Raw genomic sequence first — 12,500 nt, forward strand, 5'->3', positions numbered from 1 at the left:
AGAAGTATGGCGGGGGTTACTAGGCTAGATAGAGTGAGAAATGAGGAGGTGAGGAGGAGAACAGGGGTGAAAAAGGATTTGGGAGAGAGGGTTGATGAAAGAATATTAGGATGGTTTGGACACATGGAAAGAATGAGTGAAGAAAGACTAGTAAAAGAGGTATGGAAGGCAGATGTGGAGGGAGTGAACATGAGGGGACGTCCTAGGATGAGGTGGATGGATGGGGTGAAGGGGGCTTTGGGGAAGAGGGGAATGTCTGTTGAGGAAGGAAGGGAGAGGACGGAAGACAGAGGTGAGTGGAGAATGGTTGTATATGGATGATGTTGTGATTGCATGAGGAGGAATGGGCGGGGGGGTGGGGGGGGTAGTATGTGTGAGTAAATTTTGACGCAGCCCGAAGGGATTTCTCCCCGTCCTCTCCTTATATGCAAAGGGGGACGATTAAATGAAGCGGCCTTGCTGTGGATGTACTGTGTCTTGCGACACTGCTTCTGACCCAGGGCGGTGGGCGGGGTTCAGGGATGACCCGTCATCCAGGAGGTGCTCAGATGAGAGGAAGGGTGGGAGGGGTGTGGAGTGTATTTGGGGATGAAATGGGTGGGAGTGTTTTTATGCCTTTCCCTTTTTGGCTACCTCCCTTGGAAGGGGGAAAAAGCCTTGGTATATGTATGTATGTATGTATTATTATCATTATTATAATCATTATTGTTATTTTTATTATTTTATTATTGTTGTTGTTGCTGCTATTATTATTACTATTATCATTATTGTTATTGTTATTACTATTATTACTATCATTATTATTATTATTATCATTATTATTATTATTGTCATTACTATCGTTATCGTTATTGTTGTTGTTGTTATTATCATTATCACTATTATTGTTATTACTATTATTATTATTATTATTATTATCATTATTATTATTATTATTATTATTATTATTATTATTATCATTATTATTATTATTATTATTATTATTATTATTATTATTATTATTATTATTATTATTATTATTATTATTATTATTATCATCATCATCATCATCATCATCATCATCATCATCATCATCATCATCATCATCATCATCATCATCATCATCATCATCATCATCATCATCATCATCATCATCATCATCATCATCATCATCATCATCATCATCATCATCATCATCATCATCATCATCATCATCATCATCATCATCATCATCATCATCATCATCATCATCATCATCATCATCATCATCATCATCATCATCATCATCATCATCATCATCATCATCATCATCATCATCATCATCATCATCATCATCATCATCATCATCATCATCATTATTATTATTATTATTATTATTATTATTATTATTATTATTATTATTATTATTATTATTATTATTATTATTATTATTATTATTATTATTATTATTATTATTATTATTATTATTATTATTATTATTATCATTATTATTATTATTATTATTATTATTATTATTATTATTATTATTATTATTATTATTATTATTATTATTATTATTATTATTATTATTATTATTATTATTATTATTATTATTATTATTATTAGGAGAGGAACAGAAGGAGTAATTGGTGAGGAACAGTGTGGATTTAGGACGGGTAGAGGTTGTGTAGATCAGATCTTTGTGGTAAGACAGATATGTGAGAAAGCTATAGGAAAGGGGAAGGATGTTTTTTTGGGCTTTTATGGATCTGGAAAAGGCTTATGATAGGGTAGACAGAAAGGCACTGTGGGAGGTTATGCAGATTTATGGGATAGGAGGAAAGCTTTTGGGAGCTGTCAAGAGTTTTTATGAGAGTAGTAGAGCATATGTTAGGATTAGAAATGGAGAGAGTGAGTGGTTTGAAGTAAAGGTGGGACTTCGTCAAGGATGCGTTATGTCGCCCTGGCTGTTCAACTTATACATGGATGGGGTGGTGCGAGAGGTGAATGCTAGGGTAGTGAGTCAGGGATTGGAGATGGTTAAAGAAAATGGAGAAAAGTGGGAGGTGAGCCAGCTGTTGTTTGCGGACGACACTGCGCTTGTGGCAGGGTCAGAGGAGGGATTGAGGAAGCTGGTGGCAGAGTTTGGGAGAGTATGTGATAGAAGAAAGCTAAAGATAAATGTGGGTAAAAGTAAGGTGATGAGATGTACAAGGGGTGAAAGTGGCAGTAGACTGGAAGTGAACATTAAGGGAGAGCGACTGGAGGAAGTGGATAGTTTTAGATACTTGGGTGCAAGTGTAGCAGGAAAAGGTGGAGTGAAGGTGGAGGTAGAATGTAGATTGAGAGAAGCGAGTAAATGCCTTGGTGGTTTAAAGAGTGTAATGAGGAATAGACATTTGGGAATGGATGCGAAGAGGAGACTGTATGAAGGAGTGATTGTGCCAACAGCACTGTATGGGGCAGAAACGTGGAACATAAGAGAAGAAGAGAGAAGGAGTTTGAATGTGTTTGAGATGAGGTGTCTGAGAAGTATGGTGGGGGTTACTAGGCTGGATAGAGTGAGAAATGAGGAGGTGAGGAGGAGAACAGGGGTGAAAAAGGATTTGGGAGATAGGGTTGATGAAAGAATATTAGGATGGTTTGGACACATGGAAAGAATGAGTGAAGAAAGACTAGTAAAAGAGGTATGGAAGGCAGATGTGGAGGGAGTGAACATGAGGGGACGTCCTAGGATGAGGTGGATGGATGGGGTGAAGGGGGCTTTGGGGAAGAGGAGAATATCTGTTGAGGAAGGAAGGGAGAGGACGGAAGACAGAGGTGAGTGGAGAATGGTTGTATATGGATGATGTTGTGACTGCATGAGGAGGAATGGGCGGGGGGGTGGGGGTAGTATGTGTGAGTAAATTTTGACGCAGCCCGAAGGGATTTCTCCCCGTCCTCGCCTTATATGCAAAGGGGGACGGAGAGGGGGGGTCGCCGATTAAATGAAGCGGCCTTGCTGTGGATGTGCTGTGTCTTGCGACACTGCTTCTGACCCAGGGCGGTGGGCAGGGTGCAGGGATGACCTGTCATCCAGGAGGTGCTCAGATGAGAGGAAGGGTGGGAGGGGTGTGGAGTGTGTTAAGGGATGAAATGGGTGGGAGTGTTTTTGTGCCTTTCCCTTTTTGGCTACCTCCCTTGGAAGGGGGAAAAAGCCTTGGTATATGTATGTATCTATGTATTATTATTATTATTTTTTTTTTTTTTTTTTTTTTTTTTTTTTTTTCACTATGAAGCTGGAGAATTGTATGTCGAAGTTGAATTTAGTCCGAGTACGTGAATGGAGTGACTTATGTGGGTGAACGAAAATGTGCAATGTCGCTAGATAAGATATAGCAATAAGAATGCCACTTGACTATATATATATTGGCATTGAAAATATTCCTTGTTTTGTTTGGGTTCCCATATGGGCTTGATTTTTGGTTCCTTGTTGTTCGTTTTGCTTAAGATGACTTGCAAAATGGGGTTATTAGTGATGCTAGTAGGTTTGTGGATGATGATAATATAGGATACCATATTAGTTCATGGGAAGATATTGGGATACTACAGCTGGATCTTGATGACTTATTTTTGCATGGTTGGTGAAATGGACTATGGAGTTAGATATCTCAAATGCATTGTATTAAGCGTAGGATTATTCAACCCAGCTAACATAGTATAGGTTAGATAATGGCATAATAAAGGAAACCAGGAAACAGTGCATCGGTGCCAGGAATAGAGCTAACAGGGCATTATGATTTATTGCTAGGAAGATTGTAAACAAAAGTGCAAGGGTAATAAGTAAACTCTATCGATAAAGTCGACTACGCGGTACAGTTTTGGTCTCAGTCCTATAGAATGGATATCAATTCACCAGAATCAGCACAGAGGAGAGTGACCAAAATAATACAAAGGTTTAGAAATTCACAATACAGAGGCAGTCCTAGGCCCCTCAACATGCAGTCTCTGGAAAGATGTAGGCAAGGTCATCACAAGAAGAAAGCAGGGCATGACTCTTAGTAATGAATGGGTTTAAGATGGTAATTGACAAAAATCTATTTACCAACAGTAAACAATGTAGTAAGCGCTGAAACTATTGATTGTTTTAAGAGAGAGATTAAAGAACTTTATAGATAGGGATGAAATGTGTTAAAGCACAAGGAACTGCTTAGTGTAGGCAATATAGCCTTTTGCAGTCTCTTCCGTTCCTATGTTCTTATATACTGATTTCAAATGGTATTCGGGAAGGGAATTTGAGAAGCTGGTGTGTGGTAAGAGGAATCAAGTTTGTCTATAGGGGAAGGAAAAGCTCAGCAAGGAATAGTGTTGATGGTGACTTCTAAAATGAGAAGATTTGTGAAGGGCAACATGACAACATCAGACAGTGATCACCTAGTCCTAGAAGATGATTTAGATTAATTTTTCAAAACTGCGAAGCAAACTATGAAGCTGTTAAACCACACGAGATCTTTGTGGCAAAAGGTGACTTTAACGTAAAAATAGGTTAGAGAAGGCAGGGAGAAACTAGGCTTTTTTGGACTTAGCTAAACAAATGAGCTGCTAAAAATGTATAAACTGATACACTGAGAATGACCAATTTGTAGCAACATCTTGTTCTGGGTATGAAGAAACCAGTGTTTGTATTACAAGAATCAAAATTATCTATGATTTTTATGATAGGATAAATCGATGGAATGCATGTTCTGGCAATAGAACAACAGCTAATGTTCAGAAATAGCATAAGACTCTCTCTCTCTCTGTTTCTCTCTCTCTCTCTCTCTCTCCCTCTCTCGCTCGCTCGCTCTCTATCTATCTATCTATCTATCTATCTATCTATCTATCTATCTATCTATCTATCTATTTATCTACCTCTCTCATGAAGTACATGTCATCATGTATAAATAGAAGAAGAATTACTAATTTAGAAAGATATGAAATTACGACCAAGAATAAGGAGATTGGAAGTTATCAAAGATAGAATAGGTTAGAAATACCTTTGAAATAGAATTTATCAATAAATACAATCCACTACAAGACTAAGTCAAAGAATATCATATGGAGTATGAATGGAGTGGAGATTTAGAGTAATTAGTGTCCGAAGAAAAATTGAGAGATAAGGAGAGATGGATTGCCAAAGATATCCTTGATTTGATAGAAGTAATAATTTTCTTCAAAGAAAACCTTGACAGGAGTAGGGTATTGAACCGAATAGTAAAGAGATGTAGAGAAAAAAAAATGTAGTTAAAGGAAAGATATAATGAGGTGGTGTGATCGTACAGAAAGTAAGTTTTTAGCCGAAAAAAAATACACCAACAAAAAATTTGATGACAAAATATACAAAAGTAAACGTACTTATGTATGCAAAGATATCATTACTCGGAGTAATGAATATATAACAGAGTAATGACAAGAGGAAATAGGCAAATTTAAAAGAAATGGGAGAACATGTCATTTTAAAGGAATAAATGGGAATGCTATTGCAAGTATAAAGACACACAAAATATAGACAATTACACAGAAAGAAGAACAGTGTGAGTTAAGGAAATGTAAATGGGCGGTTAATGGGAATTTTGCTTTGAGAGTGACTACGAATAGATAAAAATGAAATACAGAGCAACCTTCATAAGTGCTTCTTAAATTGTGGAAAGGTGCTTGATATGGTAAGATCCAAGGATATTATAGAAATAATGAAAGACATTCGCCTAAAAGGTACTGTAAAGAAGTAATGATATTAATACTATGACCAAAAATATATATATAAAAAAATGAAGACGGTACTGACGAACATTGCTGTGAATAAGGAACTGAGATTAAGAACACTGAGGTGTTAAGTGTGTTCACTATTAGTGTATAGTTACAAGGCACAATGGTAATCCCTTAGGCTCCACGAATTTCAAATGAAATGCTAATGAGAAAGTCAAGAGTAAAGTGATTATTAATCAAAAGCACAAGAAGGTGATTAAACTTTGCAGGAAGAATGAAAGAACGAAATCAAGAATGAGGCAGATTTATGTAGATGTTAGCTTATCAGCCAGGAAGATAGTGTTCCATGGTCACAAATGTCACTTGCCTGGCACTTAAAAAATAATTATAGATATACAAAAAAATAATAATAATAATCCAACCTGTTAGAAAGTAAGGATCCAAGAACCATGAGGGAATCCTCGAGCTGTGTAATGACTTCTGCTGTCGTATCACCTCGCAACAACAATTCTCCTCGATTTTTGAATGTAGAAAAAGTTAAATCATAGTTAGCCCACTCGTTGGTCACGATGCGAAGTTTAGCCTCGATATCTTTTTCTTTTACAGCAGAAATACAAATATCCTGAAAAAGTAAATAATCTTTCAGCAGGTACGTGATGTAAAATACTGTGCCTATAGGGCCTTACAACACTAACATACAAAATATTCTTCTCACAGAAAGTTAAAAGATTAAATAAAGAATATTATGTTCACATGGTTTATGATATTCTTCATATGACAGTATATTTATGTTCCAAAAATTTGAAAATAAAGTACTATAAGCTGACTAAATACAATACCTCTATGTCTTCCTTAAACTGTAGAATGGGAGTTTCCATAATATTCTTCAAACAGAAGTTCTCGCCTTCCACATCTAATGGTGTGTTAATCACTTCGGCGATTCTTTGCCAGTGCCTCGACTTCATAGCTTTATTAGACATAAGCTCCAGCAAGGGACACATGTCATTGAAGTCATCGATGGTTTTCTTGAGACTAATAAATGCCGGCCATTCTTTTAGTGCTTTTGGAAGCTTCCGACACCTTTAAGACGCCCAAATAGATAAATCAAAATTATGTTTGTGACACTGACAGAAGTGAATATTAATTTCCTATACCACACATGCACACGTACACACACACACACACACACACACACACACACACACACACACACACACACACACACACACACACACACACACACACACACACACAAACACACACACAGACACAGACACACACACACACACACACACACACACACACACACGCACACACACACACACACACACACACACACACACACACACACACAAACACAAACACACAAACACACAACACACACACACACACACACACACACACACACACACACACACACACACACACACACACACACACACACACACACACACACACACGACAGTCGAGGTGACAGTGAAGTTTGGGACCCCCGAAAAAAAAATCAAATTTCGTGGACCTCAACAACGAGGGAGTACATTTGTTGTATCAGTAGGGAAGGGGAAAGCTCGTGGTGTAGTGGGAAGGTGAACAAAAAAGGAGAAAGGGAGGGATTACCAAGGAAAATAGAAGGAAATGAGGAAGGGGACGAACGGGACCCGGAAGTCAGAAGGAATGTCAACAAGAGATGCGCAGACGATAGAGGTGGAGTCGAAGACATCAGTAAAAATGCAAAAATTAGAAATATAGATAAGAGCAGCGCAATGGAAGGTGAAGATAAATATTTCCATTGATTTAATGAGGGAGGAGATGATAACCTCCCTCGATTAGCAAGTATAGAGGAAAAACTAGAGAAAATGAACAAACAGTGGGAGGTTAGGTTCAGTCAACTTACACGGATTACACACAGAGTTGATAAATTGGTAGAACTAAAGAAAGAGAACCAAAACCTATATAAAGAAATAGAAGAATTAAATGGACAGTTAAAAGAAGTAAAGGATGAGAATGAGGAATTAAAGAATAATAATAAAGAGAATAAAGAGTCCATAGCAAAAGAGGTACAGTGTTGGAGAAAAGTCCAAGAGAACAACAAAATTGAATTTAGAGATTTAGTGAAACAACATATGAAAGAACAAACTAAGGACACAGTTACTTAAATGATGAGGGAGAAGGAGAATATAGTAAGAGACTTAGTAGATAAAAAGGAAAGTATAATTATATTAGGGATGGTAGAGAAGCATAATCCAAATAAGACTACAGAGTATAGGAGGAGAAGGAGAGAGTAAACAAGATATTAAGAGTAGTTCAAGAAGATGAATAAGAGGGAAATAAATTGAAGAAATATTTAGGCTAGGGAAATACAATACAGATAAGACCAGACCAATTAAGGTTAAATCTAGGTCACAAACGACAGCAGAGAATAGTTCAACAAAACAGGGAAACTAGTAAAACGTGATCTATATAAACAGGTATGGATAAAAAGAGAGATGAATAAAGAAGAAAGAGAGGATGAGAAAACAAAAAGACTAAAAGCTAAGGAAAAAAACGAGAACAGTACAGAGTCAGACAAAGAGAAATTCTATTGTAGAGTAGTCGATATGAAAGTGAGGAAATGGTTCAAAGCAGAGAAAAACGGAAGGCAAACAGAAAACAGGATGGAAGTAGCAGAAAATTAAAAGTGTCTTATGTGGAAATGTACTACTTGATATGATTATAAAACATGCAATGACGCAAACGATACAAGAGAATACTAGGTATAGAAATGAGGAAGAACCATCGAGACTGGACCTAATAATCACATCAGAACCTGAAATAGTGGACAATATTAAATATAGGACTCCAATAAGTAAAAGTGACCACACATTGGTTGAAATGGAACTAAATGAGGAAAAATACATGAAAAAACGAACAATATAGAAAGGGAAGATTGATGTTTGGATTTTTTTTTTTTATAAAATAAGAGAATACTTTCAAAAAGTAGACTGGGAAATAATACACTAGGAGGAAACAGCAGTAGAAGAGAAATTGAATATTTTGACAAAAAATTATAAAGGAGTGGAAAAGTATGCTCCAAGACAAAAACAAGAAAAAGGATATGTAAAGTGTTGGTACAAAAAAAGATGTAGGGAGTTAAAAGACAAAAAAGATCAAGCTTGGATAAAATTGAAGAAAGACAAAAGACCTGAAAAGTGGAACATATATACTAGTTATACAAATCAACATGTACAAATGTGCAGTGGAGAAAAGAGAAAATACGAAAAAGGTGTTATAGAAAAATGTAAAGATCAACCAAAACTATTTTACAGATTTGTAAACAACAAACTGAAAAACAAACAAGAATCAGAGAAACTATGACAAGGAGGAGTTGGATACACAGAGGAAATAGAAATGGCAGAAATTATGAACAAGAATTTTAAACCGGTGTTTACGAGGGAGAAGATACAACTTAGAGATGTCGAATGGGAGGAGAAAGTCCCCCCTATGAAAGAGATAGAAGTAACAAGGAATAAAATAATGAATCACTTGAGTAATCTCGATGTCAGGAAATCTCATGGACCAGATGAAATGGTAAACTGGATGTTGAGAGAATTAAGGAAGGAACTAACAGACAAAATATATAGTCTAATAAGCAGTTCATTGAAAGAAGGAAAAGTTCCGGAAGATTGGAAAAGAGCATGTATAGTACCAATATATAAAGAGGGAAACAAGGAAGACCCTACTAACTATAGACCGGTTTCTCGTACAAGTATGATAGCTAAAATTTGTGAAAGAATAATCAAAATTAGATGGGTAAGGTATTTGGAAAAAAAAGTACTAAATACAAGGCAATTTGGATTTAGACAAGGAAGATCATGCGTCACAAACTTAATGTGTTTCTATTCAAGGGTAATAGATGTAATACAAGAAAGAGATGGATGGGCTGATTGTGCATTTCTAGACATGAAAAACGCTTTTGATAAGGTGACACATAAGAAATTGCTAAAGAAATTAGAAACTGTAGGAGGAATACAGGGCAAATTGCTGAAGTGGATGGAAGACTTCTTGCCTGAAAGAAATATGAGAGTGGTAATAAGAGACAAACACACTAATTGGGATGAAGTGATTAGTGGAGTTCCACAAGGAACAGTACTGGCCCCAATAATGTTTGCTATATATATTAATGATATGGATGAAGGAATTGAAATTTATATGAGCTTCTTTACGGACGATGGAAAATTGTTGAAAAAAGTGTACTCTGTGAATATTGTGAGTCGCTTCAGAGTGATCTCAATAAAGTATGGGAATGGAGTAGGAAGTGGGAGATGGAATTCAATATTAAGAAGTGTAGTATAATAGAATTTGGAAGAGGAAAAATTATAGTGGGATCATATAAATTGGGGAGGAGGAAATGAAAAAAGTAGAAAATGAGGACCTGTGAGTCATTATTGTGAATAATATTTCCCACTGAGAAACATATTAAAAAAAAAAAAAAAAATGGAAAAACTTATAATTTTATAAGAACAATCAAAATGACACTTACATACTTGGATGAAGAAATGGTGAAGAAAATACTAGTCACTTTGATAAAACCAGGATTGGAATATGCAGCGACGACGTGGTTACCTAGTACAAAAAATGTATAACAAAACATGGAAGAATACAAAGAGCAATTACGAAATAGGCACTAACACTCTCAGAACTATCATATGAGGAGAGACTAGCAAAACTTGAGCTACAGACATTAGAGCAAAGAAGAGAGAGAGGAGATTTGATAACTATTTATAGAATCACGAAAGGCATAGAAACTATCGATAGAGAGGATCTAATAAAATGGGATAGTTGAGGTACACGAGGACACGAAAAGAAAATCAAGAAAGAAAATTATAGAAGAGACCTGTAAAAGAACAGCCTTCCCCACAGGGTTATAATTATTTGGAACAAATTAGAAGAATATGTGGTGTGTGCAAAAACGATACACGAATTTAAAAACAGTCTAGATAAAATGAGATATGAAGACGGGACACTACAAGCATAGCTCCCCTTCCCGTAAGATATATCTATGTAAATACAACTAGGTAAATACACATACACATACACATACACACACACACTCAAACACACACACAAAACACACACACACACACACACACGCACACACACACACACACACACACACACACACACACACACACACACACACACACGCGCGCGCGCGCACGCACGCACACGCACACACACACACACACACACGCGCGCACACGCACGCACGCACACACACACATTCGTCGGACGGACGGCGAAGATTGGAGCTTCGAAGAAAAAGTGAAATTTTCGTGGATCTCAAAGTCAAGGAAGTACCTTTTTCTATTTACAGGGAAGGGGAAAACTCGTGGTGTAGTGGGAAGGTGATGAAAAAGGAGAAGGGGAGGGATTACTGAGGGAAATGGTAGGAAATGAAGAAGGAGAGGACTTGGTCCAGGCAGGCAGATGCCATATAAACAAACGTGACCCAGAATTCAGTGACGAGGAAGGGACTAACAAAAGTGTAAAGATTATAAATATAGATAAGAGTAGGACAATGGAAAGGAAAGATAACAATTTCCAAGGATTTAATGTGTGTGTGTGGGGGGGGGGAAGCCAACCCTCCCCGATTAGCAAACTTAGAAGAAAAACTTTGGGAGGATAGGTTCGGTGAACTCACGAGGATCACGCAGACAGTTGAAAAATTGGAAGAATTAGAGAAGGTGAACTAAAAACTAACAAGGAATAAAAGTATTAAAAAGACAGTTAAAATAAGTAAAAGATGAGAATGAGGAATTAAAGGAGAATGATAAAGAGAGTAAAGAATCCATAGCAAAAGAAGCACAGGGTTAGAAAAAAAATCCAAGAAAACAACAAAGTTGCATTTAATGAAATAGTAAAACAGTAAATGAAAGAACAAACTGAAGACACAGTTATTATAGTGATGAGACAGAAAGAGTATATAGTAAGAGACTTAGCAGATAAAAAGAAATGTATAATTATTTTAGGGATGGAAGAAAAGTATAATCTAAATAAAACTACAAGAATTAAAGAGGAAAAAGAAAAAGTAAACAGTTTATTAGAATTAGTTCAGGAAGATGAACCTGAAATAGGAAAACAGATTGAAGAAATGTATATGCTTGGAAAATATAGTACAGATAAGACCAGACCAATTAAGATTAAATTCAGGTCACAAACGACAGCAGAGAATATCTTAGCGAAAACAGGGAAACTAGCAAACAGTGAACAATATAAAAAGGTATGGATAAAAAGAAAAATTAATAAAGAGGAAAGAGAGGAGGAAAAAAGGAAAAGACAAGAAGCTAAGGGAAAAAAAATGAGAACAGAACAGAGTCAGAAAAAGAGGAATTCTATTGGAGAGTAGTGAATATGAAAGTGAGGAGATGGGTCATAACAGAGAAAAACAAAAGGGAAACAGAAAATACAATGGAAGTAGCAGAAAATTAAGAGTCTCTTACACAAATATAGATGGATTAATAACAGGATTGAACGAAATGAATGATTATCTGAAGGAAAAGGTACCGGACTTAATGGGAATTATAGAGACAAGATTAAAAGTTCCACTATCACCCAACAGTATAGGACATGATGCATATAATTATTGGATTAGAAACAGAGAGACAAAACAAGGGGGTGGGGTTATGTTTCTGACTAAGAAGAACATAAACGTGAGGAGTGTCACATATGGAAAGAATAGAGCAGAGATGATTATGATCGAAGTAGAAGCAAGATTGTAATAAATTATGTGCCTCCAAAAACAGCATCGTGGGAAGAGAGTGAACATAAAAATATGTCAG

General features: G+C 36.3%; 1 protein-coding gene across 1 annotated transcript in view; it reads right to left on the minus strand.

Moving 5' to 3' along the window:
* The window catches only part of LOC143033572 (dynein axonemal heavy chain 5-like), a 114,708-nt gene that overhangs the window by 50,137 nt on the left and 52,071 nt on the right, over window positions 1-12,500 (minus strand). Inside the window, exons 19-20 of the mRNA XM_076199063.1 lie at window positions 6,587-6,762; window positions 6,105-6,279 (exon numbers count right to left, since the gene is read on the minus strand). Of these exons, the coding sequence (XP_076055178.1) occupies window positions 6,105-6,279; window positions 6,587-6,762 (351 nt within the window). The remainder of the gene's footprint in view (window positions 1-6,104; window positions 6,280-6,586; window positions 6,763-12,500) is intronic.

The sequence above is a fragment of the Oratosquilla oratoria genome, chromosome 16, assembly GCF_046742065.1.
Source record: "Oratosquilla oratoria isolate Oo_2021 chromosome 16, ASM4674206v1, whole genome shotgun sequence".
Taxonomy (NCBI): Eukaryota; Metazoa; Arthropoda; class Malacostraca; order Stomatopoda; family Squillidae; genus Oratosquilla; species Oratosquilla oratoria.